General features: G+C 41.8%; 1 protein-coding gene, 1 long non-coding RNA gene and 1 pseudogene across 10 annotated transcripts; 2 read left to right on the forward strand and 1 right to left on the reverse strand.

The window, feature by feature from the left end:
• Nucleotides 1-1,467: 1,467 nt before the first annotated feature.
• On the reverse strand, nucleotides 1,468-4,905 carry LOC124663668 (annotated as a pseudogene).
• A 325-nt stretch (nucleotides 4,906-5,230) lies between these two features.
• On the forward strand, nucleotides 5,231-9,475 carry LOC124663669. The gene is made up of 4 exons (XM_047201341.1): nucleotides 5,231-5,320; nucleotides 6,318-6,650; nucleotides 8,579-8,731; nucleotides 9,389-9,475. Exons 1-4 carry the CDS (start codon nucleotides 5,231-5,233, stop codon nucleotides 9,473-9,475), a joined length of 663 nt encoding a protein of 220 aa, XP_047057297.1.
• A 1,446-nt stretch (nucleotides 9,476-10,921) lies between these two features.
• On the forward strand, nucleotides 10,922-15,531 carry LOC124659930. Of its 9 annotated transcripts, none has more exons than XR_006989749.1 (5): nucleotides 10,922-11,533; nucleotides 11,973-12,037; nucleotides 12,137-12,215; nucleotides 13,614-14,659; nucleotides 14,910-15,471. It is a non-coding gene; the product is annotated as an uncharacterized LOC124659930 (long non-coding RNA). The 9 variants fall into 9 exon arrangements; XR_006989753.1 differs by lacking the exon at nucleotides 10,922-11,533 and having other exon boundaries at nucleotides 11,639-12,037; nucleotides 13,092-13,706; nucleotides 14,528-14,659; nucleotides 14,910-15,531; XR_006989755.1 differs by lacking the exon at nucleotides 10,922-11,533 and adding an exon at nucleotides 13,092-13,450 and having other exon boundaries at nucleotides 11,639-12,037; nucleotides 13,560-14,659; nucleotides 14,910-15,531.
• Nucleotides 15,532-23,625: the final 8,094 nt, after the last annotated feature.

Here is a 23,625-nt window from a genome sequence, read left to right on the forward strand (position 1 = left end):
CGGGAGGAATAGCAGACCGGCAAACTCAGCTCCGTCTTTAGGTTGTCATTTTGGTTCATTTTTTACGAGTGCTATAGGTCACGGTGCAAAACCTATCCGAATGATAGTTGTATTTTTCTTACCAAATCGACATTTTACTGTCTCGCATGGTTACCATGTCGAGCTACTTTTGTTGTTTTTGTTCCAAAACGACAAGTAGACGTCGGCTACGGTCATCACTCCGATCCGTTGTGTCTTTTTTGTTTCCAAAACGACAGGTTAGTATCGGTCACGGCTCAAACCGAGCTGTATCATGTTGTTGTTTTTGCTCCAAAATGACAAGTTACTATCGGTCACGGTGGAAACTGAGCCAAATGATGGTTGTTGTTTTGTTTCCAAATCGACAAGATACTATCGGTACGGTTACCATGACGAGTGAGTGTTGTTGTTTTGGTTCCAAAACGACAAGTTAACGTCGGCTACGGTCATCATGCAGATTGATTGTGGCAGTCATCATGATTGATTGTGGCGGTTCTATTTACTTTTATGTCAGTGATGGACATGGTCTGAAAAAAGATCACATGGCTCAGTCTACACCTTACACTTTGTGAAGAAACTCTTGCCTTGCATCAAGTTAATAGCATCTAACGTTGGCACCCTCCTCCCATATAGTTTCTTCAGGAACAAAAACAAATGTATGGGCAGTAGAGAGTTTTACGTTGCCTTGGTTGGCTGTGTAATTATCTCCGTAATTCTGGATATCTCCCATGTGAAGCTTCCAAAAAAGCATTTGGGAGTTTTAACTTGTGTACCTTGTAAGATTGCACGAGGCATGTATTCTGAATTCCCTGTTATCCTTCTCGTGTGTTTTGTATGGTTCCGTTGTTCAGAAATAGCCTAAATAGTAAATACACTAAAAATGTCATTCTACTGTCTAACATGTCTTGCTGATTTTGTAACAGTGAGATCATCCTTCCCAATGAAACCTTCCGATCCGGAGTTTTTGTGTTGAAATATTCATGAAGCACCCAAGGAGGCACAATGAGTGACTCAATAATTCGAGAAAAGAAGTGGTGCTCTCAGTTTGGCGCGGATCTGAGATAAATATCTTCTGATTGTGCTTCAAGATTTGCAATAGTATAAGTTATTCACTTTGCCAGGAATGCCTTCGACGAGATATTTCGGTATTGTTTTGAGCCCAAGCGTTTTCGGTGTGGACAGAGCTGTTGCTACTTGCCGTATGCAAAACTTGTTCCTAAATTTGGATGATTTTTGGAGCGAGCGTTCGAATAATTGCCCACAAGTACGTCCTGAAGTTGAGCATTAACAAACAGAGTAAAGGGATATATGGTTATTAGTTTGATTTGTGTCCTACAACAATTCTTGTGTGGTTGCAAGTTTACAACCTGGAACTCAACGAGCAGTACGTAGTCAGTTTGGAAGAATATCATATGGGTTATTACTTTGTAAGGTATGTCGATGGCACAATCATCTGGCGACAACCCTTGCGTCGGCGATGATGGGGCTCCGCACCGAATGATCCTCGGACTTCCAGTGTAGGCTGCCCTCGGCCAGCTGCCCGCCGTCGCCCTCCCTGCTCACGGTGACGGTGAAGGTCTTCTTTTCATGGCCGCCTCGAACTCGAGCTCCTCCGGCTCCACCATAACATTGAGCCACTTGGGCACGTGAACGTGGGTGGTGTACCTGGATCTCGCCGGCCCGACGTTGGTCACCGTCCGCTTCACCTTGAACTTCTTGTCGGAGAGCGGCACCACTATCGCCGGGTAGTTGAGCTGCGCCTCCGGGATGGATCCCACCGCGGCGCACGTCAGGTTGCTGTTCCCCGTGATGGTCTTCATGGCCGCCTCGCCGAGGAGCGCGCAGATGTAGGCGCTGTATTCGCCGAGGTCGTAACGAGGCCGGGGTCGACGGCCTTGGCACCGTCCACGTGGCAGGCGCCGATGGAGTAGGACCTCGCCTTCCGGAGCTCCTCGTCCATGATGGGGTGGCCGGCGTTGTCGACCACGCTGGACGTGGTCATGATGGCGGACTTGACCGCGGACGGCGACCAGTCCGGGTGCACCTTCTTCACGAGCGCGGCAATGCCCGTGACGTGCGGCGTGGCCATGGCCGTGCCTCGAGGCGACGTTGTTGTTGTACGACTCCGTGTCGCCGTCTCCAGTGCACCATCGTCGGCCACGCGGCGAGGATATTGAGCCCCGGCGCCATGATGTCCGGCTTGAGCACGCCGGGGCTGGCCACGTTCGGCCCGCGCGACGAGAACGCGGCCACGATCGGCGCCGGCTTCACGTGAACCATCGTGCCGTGGGAACGAGATGGTTGCGTTGAGGGCGCAGCCGCCGACGGCAACCCCGCCCTAGCGTAGCCCATGATCTTGGCCCCGTCGGTGGCTGTCACCGCGACATGGGGAGGTTGAAGTACTTCTCCACGACGATGGTGTACCCGAAGCCAGCCTCGTTGACGAACACCACCCCGGCGCCACCGGCCGCCCGGACCGCCTCGATCGAGCTCGGAGGAGGCATCGGCGTCTCGGTGTCGCACAAGCACCACCTTGGCGGTGATATTGACGTCGAAGACGTCGCAGTAGTTGCTGTCCCGAGGGTAGTAGAGGGGGTACTCCTTGGCGCTGAAGCGCTTGTCCTGCGTGAGCGACTCACCGTCGAACGCCTCGCCGTCGCCGAGCCGCACGGTGGCCCGGTAGCTCCGGTCCACCGACCCGACCGCCACTGTAAGTATCCAAGGCGCTTCGTTGGACAACGTGGAGGGCGTCGGCCCGCCGTTGCCGCCGGAGCACACCACGAGGATGCCCTTGGACATCACCCCGAACGCGCCGATCGCGATCGGTCCTTGTCCGAGGGCATGGACGGCCCGCCCAGTGGAGAGGGAGAGCACGTCGACGCAGTCCTTCATGGCCACGTCCATCCCCGCCGCGATGTCCGACTCGAAGCACCCTTCCCCGTCGCACACCTTGTACATGGCCAGGTGCGCGCCCGGTGTGGTCCCGGCGGCCGTGCCCCTGCCCAGCCCAAACGCCGAACCGTCGTCCACGAAGTGTCCCGTCGCCGTGCCCGCCATGCCCGCCGTGTGCGTCCCGTGCCCCACGTTGTCGGTGGTGTCACGCCGCCCATGAGAGAGACCAAGCCGACGAGCTTGTTGTTGCACTTGGCGGGCAACTAGCAAAAGCCCTTCCACTTTGCTGGCGGCGGCGAACTTGTTGTTTTGCGGTGGAGCGTACCGTGACTCCGTTGTAAAATTGGTTCGGAATCTGTGTCTCATTTTGGTTGTCATTTTGGTACGAAAATGTGGTAGAAACGTTCTATGGTCAGGTGCGTACGAAATTTGGATGTACTATTTTAATTTTCTTTACAAATGGGTTGTTGTTTTGGTATCAAAAGGGAAGTGAAAACGCCGACGGCAGCCTATGCCGACTATTTCCCAACCCGAATCAACCGGATGGCGGTGATTTGAATATAACGGAGGAGGATGCCATGCATGTGTGATGGACTAACACCGTGTGCTCTCTTTGTGCTCCCTATAGATGATCTAATGGTTGGATTGGTATGCATAGCTATGCACCATGGTAGCCCACTATTTCCCATATATATATATATATATATATATATTCGTATACTATATCTAAGATACTCCAAACCAAGTTTGGTGAAAAAAATGCAAGTGAACCCATAGTTTGCACTATATATCCGAAATACATGCATATGTATACGTAAAAAAAGAGTCTACGTAAAAAATGTACATACTGCCTACAAAGTAGTATATATACTTCCAAAATAGTTTTATATACTTCATACTACATGTACATACCGTTTGGTATGATAGATACTCTCTAGATTATGAGAAACACGCGTGGGTGTAACTACACCCGGATGTAGTATGAATATGTCCTATATATATATATATATATGGAAAATAGTCAGCTACCATGGGGGCTAGCTACCCACCCCTTGTCTACCGTCGGATGAGCCTATAGAGCAGTTTTGCATCATGTCTAGATAAACGCCGTTAGCTTCCCATTCTCCAACCGCACGACTCTTCTCTGCCACACGGCCACATCCACACCTGCGCCGCCCCAGATTCCCAAAACCAATCCCCGCACCGGCTATCCAAATCACATCGCATCGGTCGCCGACGCGCCCCACCCAGCCCACATATCCGGTCGCCGGACCCTCCACCCCCGCGCCCCGTGCCACATCCCCGGTCGCGACGCGCTCCGCCATGCCCTATCTCTGGCCGCACGTGGGTGGTGGTGCCCGCCTGGTTCACGGCGGCCGCGGTGGAGTGGCATATCGACCGGCAGCGGCTCTCTGCACTCGCCTACTTCGCGCGGAGCTGGACGCTGGCCGGCATGCCCCCAAATCCTGCGTCGCAACCGATCAGCCAAGACCGACAGAGCGCCGCCCAATGCGATTCGCGACCTCCGCATCATCTCCTCGAACCTGGCGACAGCGGGGGCCTAGATGCAGGGTCTTCATCAATAGGAGCCCGCGGCGGCGCCCAGGGAAATTTGCAGAGCTTTTCTAGAGGGGCGATAGCTGCTTCTCTTCCCGATGGGGCGAGCTGATTTGTGCCCATATCCTGATTTTTGGATTTCTCTCACTTATTCTTTAGTCCCGATCTTGATTTCTTGGATTTTGTCTCACCTATTCTTTGTTTCTTGGATTTCCAGCTTATGAATTTCTTGGATTTCTCTCACCTATCTCTCCGTGGAGGCCGGCCTTCTGACGCCCGCGCGGTGATAGGGGAGGCCGGTTCATGCCGGGGTTGGGAGGGGAGACGGAAGGACGGGCGGGCCGGGTCAACGGGGTGCAGCAGCAGCGCCTCGAGGCCATGGCTCCCCTTCCCCCGCACCACCGCGCGCACGAACTGCCCCGCGGGATCGGCAGGCATGGCCAACGGCGCTCGATTTTGACGAAATCAATTACCACGACGCCCATAGGCGAGCTGAGAAATTGTGGGGAGAGGAAGAGCTAGCTGTCGACAAAGCATCCGGTGCCCGCGACCTCCTCCGCTGCTTGCCACAGGAGCTCGACGGCTGCTTGCCTGGGAGTACATGGAGAACGCCAGCTCGATGGGCGCCACGCCGGTGGCCGGGAACCGGTGGGAGAAGCCGAGATGGCCCAGTGCGGAGCAGTTGAGGTATGGTTGCGGGAGGCCGACCACAACATAGGCGCGTGGATCTCCCAGCATCTTGCAATGCTGCCGAGTGCCGACCATGACGTGTGCATCAGAAGCAGCTGGCATAGGGGGCCTCGCTGCTTCATTAGAAGCAGCTTCAAACAGGTTCATCTTAAATGGTGCTTTGGTTGTTCTTCAATCTGCACCGCGATGGTTTCGTCTTCCAATTTTCCTTGTCGCTCAAACCAATAAATGAGGTCATGATTTTTGCAAGATGTGATCGTATGCAGAATTTTGTCCACAGAGCATTTCGTTCGGTTCTTATGTAAATTTTGAAATATGCTCGCGTGATTATTTCGCATAATTTAGTTCTTGTTGGATGTTCACAACTTTGGTGACAAATGACCGCATAAATGTTATAGGATTCAAAGTTTTATTTACTCTGCAATTTTTTGAATCAACCTTTTTGCACCTTTGTTCATCCAGATTAGTTGTTTTTGTGCTGCTGAAAGATTTGTCCTGGAGCGGGGAAATTGTGATTTCTTAATATATGCTATTCATCATGCATTACTGATAACAATGGAGCTGTTAATTAGGACCTGAATAACAAGTTGAATTTGATCAATTATATGCGTGACAATTTTTTTTCCTTGCACTAGTCTGTTGTGGTAAAAATATAATTCTTCTTCAAAAACTATAAATTTTCTTGGCACTAATCTGTTGGCAAGAATAATTTTTCTTGGCACTATCTAAACTTGGCAAAATAATTTGTGCAAATAATAGTTGTGCTATGCAAAAGGAAGGTTGGATCCAGTTGCCTATATGTGCTAAAATTACGGTGTTCAAAAGTTGGTGTCAGGAGGTCCCGGAAGGCCACGTGATTTGGTCTCTCACACGATCCGACAGCAAGCACACATGCCTACTTTTTGTCAGCGCAAACCGGCATGATCATGTCGTAGAAAAATGAGAGCTGATCGGGGCTAACGGTGACAGACGTTTGGACGCACGAATCACTGCGCACGATCCCACGGCAGCTGCCCTATGCACAGCTAGCTACGCGGGTAGAAAATCCGCGTCGATATATATATATATATGCCCAACTATTCTCGAACCCCCCTTAAGAGGGGTTCTAGAATAGCTATTCTCGAACCCCCTATTCCGACTTGGTTTCTACTACCGAACAGAATCTAGCTACCCGATCCACCGACCGACGAGAACGCCCACGATTTCTTCCTCACCTTCTTCCCAGCGGGGCCACTGCGCCGCCCGACCCCAAATCCCGCTCCGCCTTCTTCCCCGGCGGAAGCTCGCATCCCGACCCCGCCTCCATCTCCAGCGGGAGCCCCTCTCCTTCCACAGAGCAGCCCATAGCTCTGCCCCATCTCCTTCCCCACAACGGCTGCACCGTATCTTCCTGCGAGCCACGATTGGATCCCGATCCCCAACGCCGGGAGGCTCACACCACCACCCATCGAGCTCCTGCATCGGTGCTACCCTACTACCTCGCCGCCAAGAAGGTTTGTGCCCTGCTCCTCCGATCCCTTTCCCCCTTTTCTCTAGCTTCGGTGGGGAATCCGCCGCACCACCGGCCGCCGGCGACGATTCGCTGTCTGGGGATCTCTCTCCACCCACCCCCTCGCCCGCTCCGGCGGTTGATTTGGTGGTGGTGAACCGGCTAGGGTTGGTAGGGGCCGGTGTCAGCGGAGGGATTCTTGGACGGGGGAGGGATGCTAGTACGAGCTAGCTAGTCACACCCTCAGCGCGTGGTAGTTTGGGCGGGAATCGCCTGGTGCAAATGCATCTGATCGATCAGAACAGCCTCTACATTCATGCTTGGCTCCATTGCAGCTTGCTAGATAGCTAAATCCTTTTATTTTTCCCTACCCAGATACTTTTTCGGCAGACTATCTAGATGCTTTTTCGGCAGACTATCTAGCTAGCAGCCACTAGCAAATCAGAAATTGCAGAAATTTTCTTCAAGGGGTAAGAGCAAAAAAGTTTGGAAGTTCACCTCAATTTATTTTGGAAGCTCACTTGTTAAAATTACATGTGCGGGGATGCATCTGAACCGAGAGTAGCCACTGAATCAGAGTTGATGTTGAGGTGATTTTTTTCATATTTTTCTATCACCAAGTTTAATGTAGTTCAGACTATTCAAATTAGCAAGTTCACTTAGTATTTCCTGGGATTTCATTGCAAGTTCACATGTACTATGTTCAGAAAGTAGACATCGAACTGCGACTGGTAGGCTCATTTTGATGTGTTGCTGATACAGAAAAGTAGTGCACTTGGGTACAGCGGAGCAAAGTTCACCTTTTATTTGATTATCTAGTTCTTCATAGCAAGTTTGTTCTTATTGGCCCTGTTTAAAGCATAATGACTTACAGTCTTACATTTTGAACAATTTATCCTATTCTTATTAATTATTGGTAGGTTACCATGACCACTATGCCATCTTGATCAAGTAGTTGTGATGCAGTTCACTGTGCATCTGGTATGTATTTCAGTTTACAAGTGCTACTAGTTCAGAGCTGAACTTCTACTATTGATGCCCTCATGTGCAATGCGTTCCACCTTTATATTGTTTCATCATCAACGTGTGGAGAAATGATTAAAAATAGCAGAAAATATGCTGTTGTATAAAAAGTTCAACTTGTTAAGTTACGGCAGTTCCATTCATCGAAAAACTAAAGCCCACTCCATAAAAATATTTTGAATTTTATGTATAAAACAATTGAAGTTTGCTTGCTCAAGAAAGCTACAAAAAATATGTAATAGGCAAGCAGCTGCAGCCATTCTTCTGGCGCTATTTTTCTTTTTTATACATAGGCAGGGGTGATTGAAGAAACCATTCATCTTTAAAAAATACAGGAAGTTCATCTCGAATTCACCAAAAGGTTCACCTTCTCTTTGTCATGCAATTCACTCTGTCAATTATTTTTTCCTGCAAGTTCACATCATTTTCCTTTCGAGGTTCACTTTATCTCAATGTGAAAATTCGGTTTTATTTTGTGTGGAAGTTCATTATTCCTATTAACTTAGAAAAGCTAAACAATAGGAAGTCCACTTATTAAGCGACATATGATTATTTACCCAAGTCCACTATAAAAAAAAACTTTTGTGTTTGATGTGTAAAACAATTAAAGTTCACTTTTCGTTTTGTAGAGTTTGATGTGTTAAACCAAAGTAGGAGTTCACTATATTCAGTTTCTGAAGTTCCTTTTAGTTCTGAACTTTTATCTTATGTCGTCAGTTAACTGTATAGAGTGTTTTAGTTCCGTACCAGGTCTTACATTTTGTTTTCAGTTAGTGGCATGTTTAGGAACTAAGTTGTGTTGTCTGCCAAGACAGTACTAGTAGTATTATGATCTTATGTGTGGGGATGTTGGATGCTAGTACCGTAGGTAGTTGATTTATTTGTGAAGTTTGCTTCCTTTTTTTCCAGAAGTTCGCCGCGTCTTTTTTGTGTGGAAGTTCACATTTTCACGCGGCTCAGCCCTTGCGCTTAACCTCTTCGATGCGGGGTCTGAACTTCACCGATGTAGTGGCATCGAGGCGACCGACGGACATGAACAGGGAGTTCACATTATTCATTCATGTAAGTTCGATTTTTATTTTACAGAAGCACGTGTCCAGTAGTGTCCATGTCCACAAGTTCTTTTCTTACAGATTGCGTGTATTTTTGTTAGGAGTTGTATTGAAAAAATACATAGAATGGAAAACTTTCGCCTAGGGAAATGCACATTTATCAGTATTTGCTAGCAGTACATTACTCTGTGTCAGCGAAGTTCGCTTCGTGCATCCGGGATGTTAAAAATGTTTGTTCGCTTCGACTTCACTCTGAACATGCCAGGCGTTTGATTTGTCATTCTAGAAGTTCATTTCATTTTCTTGAGTCCGAAACCGCCGACTGTTGTTTATGTCGATTGTGAACTGCAAGCTGCAACTAGGATACTAGTTCTGTAATTAATAAAGATCACAAGAAATCCAAGTATTCTGCTGAATTTGAAACTTTGAATTACTCTAGCTTGGCTGGTTGTTTTGGTAGTGTTGCATGTGATTCTTGAAAATAAAGTTCAGAAATTAAGCTTAAGAAAACTTCACAAATGGTGGCTGTAACACATGTTCTGAAGTTCATTTTTACTTGTCGTGGAGTTCGTTTCATGGGTGCTGCTATTACTGATGTGTGGCTGATGGGAAAAAATAATAGAAGTTCACATTTCTCTATTGACAAGTTCACTCTATATATTTTTAGGAGCTCGAGGAAAGCACCAGGCCGCTCTCTTTCTGTTGTCTTTTTTTTGAAAACCTCTTTCTGTTGTCTGTCCAGTGGAGTCCATGAGAAGTTCAGATGCAGGAGCCCCCTGCATCCAAGGTAGTTGAGACCCAGGCTGGCCTGTTCATCTTGATAATACCCTACTTATCTTCGTATTTTGTTTGAACTACTGGAATTTGTCATCTGATTACCCTAGTCACACTATCTATCTTATTGCTCATAATGATGAGTCACAGGCATCAAACGATAACTATCTGCACATAACCTGTTGTTGCCTTGTGTATTTTACTATCTCAGAGTCCTTAAATATGGTTCTCTAGTTGCTTCCAATTAGCATAATCTTGTAATAAGATAATCGGACACGCTGCAAACATATACCTATGCCAGGAGGAATCTAATTTTAAAGTGTTTCTCCATTCGTTGTCCCTTTCCATGCTAATCTAAAAAGTAAACGTGTACGGGTACATGCCTTATATTGTCACGAAGTTCACTTTTACGCTCTGTGAAAGTTCACCTTATATTGTCACGAAGTTCAGTTCGTCAATTACAAGGTGAAAACCCACCGGAGGTGCAACATATTAGCTGGAAATTGATTTTTACCTCTTTCTTTGATCTATAATTTCTATTTTCTCCGCCTGTCTTTGCTTTACTAAAAATCTTTGTAAAAATTGCCTAGAAGCAGTTTGTGAATTTGTGAACCGCTGGAGATTTTTACAATTTTCTTCTCGGCGAGGTTTTGTCAACTCCTTGAAATGCATCGATGGAGACTTAATGCTATGTATTTTCTTGTTCTAATTGATTTGCTGGTTGGTTGGTAGCTGCTGACTTTTATTGATAAGAATGGATTTATTTTAGAAGTTCAGAAACTTTTAAATCCGAAGTCCAGTTCTACTCATGCTATGAGTTTGTGTTGTCCTTTTCGGAAGTTCACGGTGTCATGCACTAGTGCTCTCGTCTCACGAGTAATGCACCAACAGGGGATGCCCGGGTAGAGGTCGGTGCCCTTATCTGAACTTCTTCCTTGCTCCTTATTCAGAACATTGCAATAGTTCCGATCTACTTTGAGGATATGCTATTATAGGAGTAGACACCTTGTTAAAAAAGTTCTCTTGGCGTGTATGAAAAAGTTCATTTCTTTCATAGGGAATGATGATCTGGTAATACTTCATGGGGATTTCAATGCTAAACTTAAGACAATTATCTAGTAAACTATGCACTTGCATTCATGATTCTGTACTAGTTCCCTATTCTTATGTTGGCATACTCATTCTTAACACTAAGAAAGATCTATATGTTGCCAGAGCCCTCTATACAAATTAATATCAGAGAAAAAATGTAGAACAAGTTTACATTTTTTCTGCAACAAATTGAGCATTACTGATCTCAAAATTAGCTGAAACCTAAAAAGTTTCGCAAGTGTGCACTTGATTTTGTTAGGCTTGAAAGAAATAATATATCGTGCGTGACAACTAGTAGTTCGAAAGCTTCACAAGCGTGCACTTATCCGAAGCATTCTTTATCCTTTGTGTCAACGACTTATAGGTGTTTGTTATAATGCCTAAGTGATCTGATACAAGCTTAATAATTATGTAATTGGAATAGATGAAACAGCAGTTCCAAAATTCTCTTATGTAAAAATCTAGTCTGAACTTGAAGTGCTATTTTATTTGTCAAACCATTTTCTGCCAGTCGGTTTGCTGCCCGTGTACTCCTTTAGAACCTCTGATGGCTACGTCATTTCTGAGAGCGAGGATTTACATTAGCATTGAAAGTTCACTTTTCCCTGTGCGGTAAGTTCATTAATTCTTATCAGGAAGTTAAATTCGTCCGCCCCAAAAAACCTCGCTGTAATAAAGCAGGGAACAGAAGTTCACTGTGAACTGTAGGAGTTATTATTTAAACTTGAAAACATTATATTGATTTGCTGGTTGGTTGGTAGCTGCTAACTTTTATTAATAAGCATGGAGATATTTTAAAAGTTTGGAATTTTTAAAAGCCGGCGTGTCTAGAGGAGCCTGAGCTGGAGCATTTCCTTGAGGCAATGGTTTGAGTGACAAAGAGGAAGCAACGGAAAGGCGTCTCCTGGGTGCTGATGCCTTTGTCAACCTACCATGCCATGGCCCCGTATGTCACACATCTTTTGAAGTTCATATTAGTGCCTTTCTATGGTTCAGTTCTTGACTCTTTTGAAGTTCATATTAGGTTCGACAAAATGGCAGCTTCGGATCATGTGAAAACAGGGAAAATGGTAGTTCACTCTTCATACTTTCGTGGTTCTCTGTATTAAAAGTTAGAACTCCAGTCTGCTTATAGCTAGTAAAACCTTTACTCAGTAAGCTGCTGAGTTTGCTATGTAGAAACAAGAGTACTGCTTTCCAGAGGTTCAGTTTTGTATTCTGACGAAGTTCTATTTAGTGTTTCTTCTGAAATCCAGTTCAAGGTCATGACCATGTGTTTTCCAGAGGTTTAGTTTTGTATTCTTCTGAAGTTATGTCCAATGTTTGTTCTGAAATTCAGTTCAAGGTCATGACCATAACACTCTTTTGAATATTTATTAATTTAGATTCAAAGTCTTGTCCTTTCGGATGCAACCAATGTGCCATGCCATGGAAGCAAGTAAGCATTAAGGTAAGTTCACTACATGTACACAGAGAAGTTCCTTTCTTAGTTAATTTATGTTACATTCTACCATTCATACCATCGCGTTTTGTACTTTCCTGATAATAGTGTGAACTCCCTATTTGGCCAAGATCATGAGACTACATTTGTGAAACCTCTCTTGCGACTCCTCCAACGAGCTCTATTGGTAAGTTCACTTCTTCTAATATGTGGAGTTCACATCTCCTAATTGGTAAATTTCACATCTCCCTGCTACTTCAGTTTAGATATTCCTGCTAGGTAAATTGGTCTTTCCGATTTGAAATTTTTTGTTAACTGAATTTTGAAGTTCACAAATGGATAAATGTGACGCTCAGATAGACATGAATGTGAAGTTCATGAATTTGTTGATGTTTGTTTTACAATCATGCTTGAAGTTCACCTCTTTTTTCTCTGGGATTTAGCCTTGTCCATTTTATCGGCAAGTTCGCATTGTAATTTCCTGGAAGTGCACATGTGTCTACGTGAAAGGAAGTTTATCTTTTTAGTATACATATTTTGGTCGAAACAATTCAATTTGACTTGCAAGAGAAGTCTGATTTAATGTGAAAAATAAAGTCCACTTGTCAAGCTATAGAGGTTTGTTTACTGAAAAGCCGAAGTTCACTTCATAAAAAAAATGCTTGTATGCTTATTAGGAGAACTATATTTCTGGAGTAATTTTCCACCGAAATATACCTGTCTATGTTGACAGTTGACACTCCTAATTTACAAAAAGTTGGCTTTAGAATAGCAGAGAAGTTCACTCTTGTTAAAAATTCTGGTCCATAAATTACTTGACATTTTTCTTTTGTATAAGAACTAGGATGATGTATTTTATCATTTAATATCTCAGCTTCTAAGACTATTACTTAGAAGCTGCCTTTGTTTTCTGTATCATTTTCCAAAGAATCAATACTGCTTGTTTTACATTTGTGCGAGTTCACTGGATGATTCGGAGTAGATTCCTTGTGTTTTTTTTTCCTTATCATTACCTTTTGTTTTTTTGATGATAGTTAGTTACTTTATTTTCAATTATATGCAGGCATACTTGCATGCAACTATAGCGGATGTTAACTCTAGATTCAATCTCCATATTTGGAACACATGTCCATGGCATGTCCCTTTTGAGACATTTGATTATCTAATCTTACTGCATATATGCAAGTAAACAATTCGAATATTATAGTTACACTTATTTGTTTTAATATAGTGAATGATAATATTTATCTTTATGATTGATGCAACACAGCTACAATATTCAGATATGTTAATGTTTTCTTTCAGTAGTTCGTCTAATATGTTCGCTTCTATTTTGTGTGGAGTTAGATTCATATATCTTCAGAAGTTCAGTTTTCCTATTTCACGTATTGCCTTGGTTATTTGACTATCTAGTTCTTCATAGTAAGTTGGATTTTATTGGCACTTTTTAAAAGCATAATGACTTACAGTCTAACATTGTTGAAAAAGTTGTTCTATGCTTATTAATTATTGGTAGGTTTACCATGACCAGGATGCCATCTCTATCTAGTGATTGTGATACAGTTCACATCTGACACTTGTGCAGTTCACATCTGAACCTGTATGGGGATGGGTTCTGAACTGCAAGAGGATGCATGCTCGTGATGGCGTCGCCGTCTCAGAGTAACGTAGGATCACAGTGAGTTCATTAGGTGTAAAAGTTCATTTTATTCATCCATGAAACAAACTAAAGTCATTATTTGTTTCATAGATGAAAGTGCATTATATATAGATTGAGAAATTTCATTTTATTCATCTATGAAACAAACTTAAGGATCACGTGAGTTCATTAGGTCTAAAAGTGAAGTTCACTTTGCAAATAAAATGAAGTTCGCTAGGCATAAAAACTGAAGTTTGTTTCAGAAATTGTAAAAATAATTCAGTATAATAGAATCCTTGCTTGCTTCCACTCTGAATTATTTTATATTTCAGTCCGAGGTCAACACAGTAGCATTTGTTGATGAAAATGGAAATCTCATTTATTCTGGAAGCGGTGATAATCTGTGCAAAATAGCTCGCTCTTACAAACTATTATTATGCTAGACAATATATATATAACCGAATTTCATTTAGATTTATTCACCATTTGAAACATATGAAGTGTGAAGTATTTTTATGTTGCAACCTCCAATTTATGAAAGACAGTAAACGCTGATTCTGGATGATTTTTTGTCAAGTAGAGTGGCAGTTGACTTGTTATGATTCCTGACAAAAAAAAAGGAAGTTCGAAATATCAGGAAACGGATGATGCCTTAGCTAATTTTCTGTAGCATTTATCAACCTTTTTTTGGTAGCTGAAAGATATGCATTTTACAGGTGCATAAATAACATTAGATGGTTCAGTAGCTATGCCAATATCCTAACTTATCGAGTTTGTTCCTTTAGTATAGTTCATTACCTATAGACAACCATTTTTTATGCAAAATAACTGCTGCTAGTTCATGCGTGTACTCATGGCAGCGCCACCATGAACTCCGGTTCTCCCGCATAGCCACAGCCGACACGGGACAAGCGCCGCCACAGGAGTTCACATGCCCCGCTGTGGTAGTTCACGCCGCTCTCCGCAGCGAGCATGTGAAGTTCTATCTTCAGGTATGTTAACTGTGCCTCTTCGGCTGTCTGCTGCGTGATTTTGGGGAGTTTGCAGTGCAGTACCATCTGTTCCTATTCTATTTTCAAGTCTGGTATTGATCCCTCTTTGTAAACAAATAATATAGCCATGCATGTGGTATTTTGAGAACTGATGAATGGCCATTTTTATTATTGCCGCGTGTCTCTTATCTATCATTTTTACTATTTTTCAGTGCTAGCAATTGCTAATTAGAAGTAATTCTTGTTACAGATTCCAATGTGATATTGTTCTACAGCTCTAACTGCAAGTAGAGCACCACAAGAGTTCATTGTGCCTCCCTCGGCAGTCCGTTGTGCGTAGCCGGGAAGTCCACACGCGCATACCCTGACAGTCCTGTGCGTGCCGCCGGGGAGTAAAACTACAGTACGCCGATGTTTAGCCGCTAATTCACATGCATGTCCTCTGAACCGTCGATTCTTAGTTCTGCAATTAATACTTGTCTTAGCTTGTTTTGGGGCGATGTATTGCAAATTGCAGGGATAAAAATAGGTTAATGGCTTGCTGTGATTTCTCCACTCTAGCTTATAAAGGTGCACGACACCTACTCTGTGGCACACAGTTGGTCGTGAAGTTCAGACAAATAGAGTCGTGGAGTTCAGAAAGAGACCAGCATGTGTGAAGTTTAGAGACATGCCTCGGCAGAGTTATTCTGAATTGTAATCTGTAGTCATTGAATATCTGGTAGCATCTCAAGTTCAGAAACTACAGTTGTTTACATTTTTATCTTGTATATGTTCACTTCGTCTCCAAGAGGAAATTCACTCCGCCTGTAGTTTTTTTTTGGTTGTACAATTCTACCAAAGTGGAAGTTAATATATTTATGCGTTGTACACTTCTCTGAAAAAGTGGAAATTCATTTTCTACCAAGCCATAGTTCACTTTAAACAAGCTGGAAATTTATTTTTGTCAATCTTACCTTTGTAAGCGGAGGAAGTTCACCATGAACATGCCGGAAATTTGCTTTTGTCAAACTTCACTTTGTTCCGAGCACGAAAGTTCACTTTGAACATGTCGGAAGTTCATTTTGAGCATCTATGTAACTTCTATACCACGATCGGAAGTTCACTAACAGATATCCGGAGGTTCACTTCCATAATCAAGAACTCCATGTACTCTATTTTTTTTGGGCGGAAATCGTACGTATAGAAATCGTTCGTATGACCTCTTATTCCGCAAATTGACCGGTGCTACATACAATTAGTACTAATATAACTCTATTAATACTCTAACACCCTGCAATGACACACGTAATCAATCTAGATGAGCCAATTTCAAAATGTTCTTGTGTCGGCGCTATCTTCGTTTTTGCGTATTTCGAAAATTAAATTTAAATCGTTTAGAATATGAAAAAACCTTCAACATGAAAAAGGTGCGCCTAGTCAATATCTTTCCAACGCAATATTATTTGAAACATTCCGACAAGTGGTTCGGAAATAAGACCCAAAAAACAGTATGAAAAACCGAGAAGTTAAAAAAGCGGAATCGCGTATTTTCAAATCTGCTCTTAAACCAAAGAGAATTTGGAAACATGTTGTACATGAAAAGGTGCGCCTAGTCAATAGCTTTCCAATGGTATATCATACGCATCAATCCGATAAACTGTTTGAAAACTAGAACCCCAAAACTGCACGAAAATAGAGAAATCCGCGAAAACGTTGTTTTGTATATTTAAAATTACTTTTAAACAATACAGAATTTGGGAAAACAATGAACATGAAAAAGTTGCGAAATTTCCGTACGAATCCAACGGTATATTATACGCATCAATCCGATAAGCGGTTTGAAAATCATCATGAAAATACTGTCCGCACGAACATGCAATTGCAGTATTCTGTCGAGAAGTTCACTAGGAAAACACCTGGAAGTTCAGAAAGGGTTCGAGAATAGTTATTCTCGAACCGGTTCGAGAATAGCAGACCTATATATATATATATATATAGGTTCCGGGTGTTTCCTAGTGAACCGGTTCCGGGTGTTTCCTAGTGAACTTCTCGACGGAATACCAGAATTGTATGTTCGTGCGGACAGTATTTTCATGATGATTTTCAAACCGCTTATCGGATTGATGCGTATAATATACCGTTGGATTCGCACGGAAATTTTGAAACTTTTTCGTGTTCATCGTTTTCCCAAATTCTCTACTGTTTAGAAATAATTTTAAATATACGAAACAACGTTTTCACGGATTTCTCAATTTCCGTGCAGTTTTGGGGGTCTAATTTTCAAACCGTTTATTTGATTGATGTGTATGATATGCCGTTGGAAAGCTGATGACTAGGCGCATCTTTTTCATGAAGATCACTTTTCCAAATTCTTTACAGTTTAAGAGCAGATTTGAAAATACTTGATTCAGCGTTTTGAATTTCTCGGTTTTTCGTACTTTTTGGGGGTTTATTTCCGGACCACGTTGGAATGTTCCAAATGATATTGATTTGAAAAGATATTGATTAGGCGCATCTTTTTCATGTTTAATGTTTTTTCAAATTCTAAAAGATTTAAGTTTAATTTTAGAAATACGCAAAGCCGAAGATAACGCCGACACTAGAACATTTCGAATTGGCTCATCTAGATTGATTAGGTGTGGTATTATGGTGTGTTGGGGTATTACTAGAGTTATATTAGTGTTAATTGTATGTGGATTTGATCGATTTTTGTAATTGATGGTCGTACGAACGATTTCTATCCGTATGATTTCCGCCCAGGAAAAGACGGAGTGCGTGAGCAGCTCGAATATGAAAGTGAACTTCGCGATAGCTGTTAGTGAACTTCCGGTCGCGGAAAAAAAGTGAACTTCCCGATATGTTGGAGGTGAACTTCCGCATAGTACAAAGTGAACTTTCCATCGTGGTCAAAATTACATCCCACAAAATGGTAAATTTCCTGCAGGTTTGCACAAACTTCCAGTGATTTTAAGGTAAACTTCTGCATAGTGAAAAATGAAATTCCGTTGTGGTCAAACTGAAGTCCTAGAAGAGATAAATTTCAGGCTTGTGCGAGGTGAATTTTCTGACATATTTTGAACTGAACATCCAGATGGTGCAAAGTGAACTTCGCACCATTGCCAAAGTGAATGCCCACAAAAAGTAAGTTTCCCATTGAACATCAAGCACATTCAAATTGCCAGTACTTTACTTTACATATTCTAATATTTAATCTGTTTTGTGCACTGCACAAAAATCATTTTTTGGCTGCAACAGTACAAACGTAGCTGGTAAAGGCACAAAACTACAAAAAAAAAGTAGCCAAGCTGGAGCAGTTTAGAAGCACCAACATACAAGTTGAAAGCTACTCCCGTGAAAAAAGGAGCATCAATTTGAAAGCTACTCCTGTGAGACGGTGAGAGGATCTGCTTCATTCAAAAAAAAGGAGCATCACTGATTAGCACGTATGGCAACAGCTGCTCCACCTGCCGCTGGATTGACGTCCGGAAATTGATGGCCGCTGCTCGCTGCCTTGCTTCAGCTCGTCCGCTCGCCTTGCTAGTTGACCCGCGCAACCTTATCTCAAGCAAGCGACAACGCCAGATTCTGCACAATAGTATTTAGAGAAGTATTCATGAATAATCCATCCATCTAGTAGTATTTAGGCAAGTAAAAACATCTATCACATTCATTGCTATCTGAACTTCATGGCTGACACAGATTGAACTACACATTGCTATCGTCTAAATTCAGGTTGAGATAGTTCAACTACCTGGTCTCGGTACCAATATAAGGCTATACGACGGAGAGGTAGGTCCTCCTCCAGCCGCTGATGTATGTCGCAAAGTGCCGCCTGTGTGCTTTAAACTGTAATAGTCAGACAGACTAAACGAACTCCCCAAATATAGGAAGTGAACTGGCCCTGATAATAATGTAAATTACCATTTTTCATACTAGTCGGAGGCATCTCATAATAATGTGAACTACTATTTTTCATACTAGCCAGAAGCGGACTCCTCCCAGTGACGCAGTGGATTCCCCCGAAAAGAAAAGTTAACTTCCAAGAAGTTTTAAATTCTTATGCAGACGAATTGAACTTGCCTGATATATTGAACTTATCAGACATGATTAAATGGACTTCTATGTTTTGTATAGAGAAAAACATGATAATACCCAGCAAGCACACAATAAGTAAAATTAATCAGACCCTGCATGCATGGTGTTGCCTAATTGATTTGTTGCTTACAGATAGCAAGCAATATGACCCCAAAGCACGAGAGCTAAACAAATGGGAATTATGGGAATGGGATTGGGATTGTTGATTTATGGGCAGTCAATAAAATACCACTCTTGCAACTTGCAAGTGTACTCGGGGGTGGGGAAAGCAGAAAGTTTATACTATGTTAAATGTGAATCAGGCAATTCAACGCATGCACAGACCGAAATGCAGTGTGTCAAAGCATGGCGAAATTACATTCTATATGCTATATGCTTAAGTGGAGGTGGTTGAGGTGTACTGGGTTGCTCTGGTGGTTAACCAGACGACGCGCTGCAGAGGATATATAACTCGCAACCTGTAGAGCATGCAAATCAACTACCTACTGTACTAGCATCCAACATCCCCACACGTAAGATCATAATACTACTAGTACTGTCTTGGCAGACAACACAACCTAGTTCCTAAACATGCCACTAACTGAAAACAAAATGTAAGACTTGGTACGGAACTGAAACACTCTATAGAGTTAACTGACAACATAAGATAAAAGTTCAGAACTAAAATAAACTAAAAGAAGCTGTAGTACTTTCGGAGAAGCAAAAACTGAACTACACGAACAATAGAAAACTAACTTCTACGACAAACGAAGTACAGTCCTGATAATTAAGAATAAAAGTATTACTATTTTCGTTGGATAAAAGTGAACTTCACATGTGTACGAAGTGAACGTCCTAACTAGAAATTCAAGTACTTGGCACATCAATCAAGAAAGTGTAGTTCAGTTTTTCATCCTGAAGTGTTGGATAATTAAGGGCTAAACAACAAGCAAGATCAATCAGCAAGTACCGACACATCGTTCAGACTTTTGACCTGCCCTCAATACATAAGTGTACCACCGGAACTTTATTTTGTGAACTATGAAGGCATATATAAGTTGCATCTCTGAAAGCTAATTCTTTTGCAATACACAATTGATAATATGCAGAAGACCATGATGGCATAATTAAAAATAGGTGAACTTCCCCTCATAGGCGAAGTGAACTTTTACCCGATAAAATAGTGAATTTCAGAAGATAACTAGGCAATCATCGAGTGGAACAAGCTGACCTAGGTCTCAATTACCTTTTTGGAGATTGGGTTCCTATATCTGAACTTCTCACGAATTCTACCAGCCGGACAACAAAACACAGAATAGCCTGGTGCTCCCGAACCCCTGGAAATATAAAGAGCTCTTGTGATAGAACATGTAAACTTCGACTTGAATGACATGAACTTGCCAACATATAAAATCTGAACTCCCTGCAAAACAAATGTGTTATCGCGGTTGTCAAAAATTAATCAGTCCGAACTTCATGAATATATTAACAATGGTCTACACATCTAGATCAGGAGCATCACCCACAATACTTATCTTTAAACTGCCATATGTGGCCAGGAAACTTCAGAGCAAACAGAAACCATAATCACACTAACTTGCACATGCAAACAGGCTGAATCTAGATCAAGAGAAAACCGTAATTCAAAATAAAGGGGAACACCACCAGCTCATGTTTCCTTGTACCTCCAACCTGGCTACATGATTAGTTTATCAAATGTTTCTCACAAGATAGAAGAAAGAAATAAAAACGTAAGTACTGGTAGTACAGCAAGATAAGAGGAGTGAAAAATTATACACATGGATAGAGAAGCGATAGAGTAACGACAAGTGTTCTATAAAACTGAACTTTTCATATAGACAAAAGGTGGACTTCCACACAAGTACGATGTGAGCTTGCGAGTAAAATAATTGATGAGGCGGACTACCGCGAAAAAAGAAGCAAACTTCAAGCATAGACAAATCAAACTTCTTGACCGATCGTGAAGCCGGAAGAAGGGCGAGGCTGGCACCATGTTTATGTCCTTGGATACAAGCATCATTCCACGTCTTAGATATAGCATAGGAGGCTCGATCAAGTAGTGTTCCTCTCGCTATACGGAAAAAAGGCAGCATAAGGATACTAGTAAACAATGATAGATGGTCAAGAGCAAAAGAAATAGTAGATAATGCTTTTATATAGCAAAACAAGATTGCTACGAGCGCCTCCATTTCAAGTAACATGCATTTTGTTCAAATGAAATTCATTTTATTTGCAGAGTGAACTTCCCTTTTTACACCAAATGAACTCACTATGACCATTTAGTTTGTTTCATAGATGAATGAAATGGACATTCACGATGTACATGAGCTTCCACTTATGTGCAAAGTGAAGCTGTCCAACAAAAATGAAATATACATGAAACTAAAAAAGTGGAATATACATCAAACTGTGTGGCTAATTTGAAAGACCAATAGAGAACCGGAGAAAACAAGATCTGTTTTCGTGGTATTCCCTTTAGAATTGGAATATCATTTATCTTTTAAGCGAACCACTCTACCTTAATAGGTGGACTTCCTTTTTATAAAAGTAAACGGAGTGAATCTCAAGAGAAAAGTGAAGTGTACTGTGTAAAAGTACTTCTTTGCATCCTGTCAAACGAATCTGCACGACCAATACCGAAGAAGTGTACTGTATGTAATAGAGAATGTGAAGTTTCCAATTTTGATTCCGTGCATGCAAATCAACTACCTACAGTACTAGCATCCAATATCCCCACACATAAGATCATAATACTACTAGTACTTGTCTTGCGGACAACACAACCAAGTTCCTAAACATGCCACTAACTGGAAACAAAATGTAAGACTCGGTACAGAACTCGAAACACTCTATACCAGTTAACTGACGACATAAGATAAAAGTTCAGAACTAAAAGGAACTTCAGAAACTGAATATAGTGAACTCCTACTTTGGTTTAACACATCAAACTCTACAAAACGAAAAGTGAACTTTAATTGTTTTACACATCAAACTCAAAAGTTTTTTTATAGTGGACTTGGGTAAATAATCATATGTCGCTTAATAAGTGGACTTCCTATTGTTTAGCTTTTCTAAGTTAATAGGAATAATGAACTTTCACACAAAATAAAACCGAATTTTCACATTGAGATAAAGTGAACCTCGAAAGGAAAATGATGTGAACTTGCAGGCAAAAATAATTGACATAGTGAATTGCGTGACAAAGAGAAGGTGAACCTTTTGGTGAATTCGAGATGAACTTCCTGTATTTTTAAAGCTGAATGGTTTCTTCAATCACCCCTGCCTATGTATAAAAAAGACAAATAGCGCCAGAAGAATGGCATGTAACTGCTTGCCTATTACATATTTCTTATCTAATGTCAGATCAGAAACATACATACACAAGTGAATCAAATCTCCCAAAAAATATATAAAGTGAACTTGCCATGTAAACAATCCGAACTTCTTTTGTCTGCCCGAACAAATAAACTACCTAGAATAAAAAGTGTGCTCCCAGTGCCAAACGCAGTAATTTGCCTAAATAAACTATGTATACTACAGTTCACATACGAGGCATCAGCGTTGCAGTTCACAAAATAGTTGATGGAGCGAACTCCCAAGAAAAAATAGGCTTACTTCACCCATAGATGAAGTGAATTTCTAGCCATGTGCACCTATATAACAGTGGATCAACAAATTGTGAATTGCATTTTTTCCGAGTATATTATCTCTACCATTTGGTGGTCACCTGGTGTGGACTTCCCAAGGGCTGTGCACTGGACTCCCCCAATTATGTAATGAATAAATTAAAAAGAGTTGGAACATAATTTGCCAGATATTGTTCTCCCCCGTTGCACTGTTCCACAATTAAATCCAAACTTATAGTTTCCTACATCTATATCGTTGACAATAAATAGTGCAACACACATATCAATTACCCATACAAATAGCTAACCGGAGGAGTGAACTTTCCAAAAAAATATTAATGAACTTCTCAATAGCAAACAGCAAATAAACCGCACGTGAATTGATTTTATGTGTACATATGGAGATGCTAATTTTCTAGATGGGGCCGACGGTGAACTTCCGGCGAAGTCTTCACGAGTAGAAAGAAATCGCCACAAGACGTAGTGAACTTCTACAATAAACTTTCTTTATAAACAAACTGAACTTCTACCTCTTTTTATAGTCAGACACGCATCAGCACATACATGTGCCATATTTTTCTCAGGCTTAATTCAAAATTTCCCATTAAAAACAGTGAACAGAAAATTGAACTTCTAAAGGCTTTCACGGACTCATGACCGACACAAGTAAATTGTGAACTTCATCGGAAAAACTTACAACACGAAAAATCTGTAAAATCCAGATAACGGAATTGAACCTCGCAGCCATCACACATTTATATCATTTTTTGTTGGAACATATTCTTATTTTTTATGCTTTTCAACTAAAAACCGAAAACTGTTATCCCTGAATTTCCCCATGAAAGTAAACAAACATCCGTGTCTAACAAAATGTACTTGGCGACTAACAATATGAAAGGGAACTACCACACAATTCAATCTGAACTTCGATTCAGAAATAGCACCTAGTAACATTGAACAACAAATACCTAGGACAACTGAGCATAAATATATACTGAACTCTCAAAATATTATTGCACGCTTAGGTCTTTCTCCATATCCATGCTAATCCTAGTCAATCTGGCAATGCAAAGCATATAAGGATGACCACATGATGGTCAATTACACACATATTTCGTCCATCAATATTTCATCTCATAATGAATCAGTTTTAAATCCATTTCATCTCTCGTAATGTTTACGCAATTTGTTATTAACAAATCAATTCATCAATAAGAGTTAGCTATCTATGAAACTGAAAAAAGGAAAGTAGGAAACACCATT

This window comes from Lolium rigidum, chromosome 6, assembly GCF_022539505.1.
Source record: "Lolium rigidum isolate FL_2022 chromosome 6, APGP_CSIRO_Lrig_0.1, whole genome shotgun sequence".
Lineage (NCBI taxonomy): Eukaryota > Viridiplantae > Streptophyta > Magnoliopsida > Poales > Poaceae > Lolium > Lolium rigidum.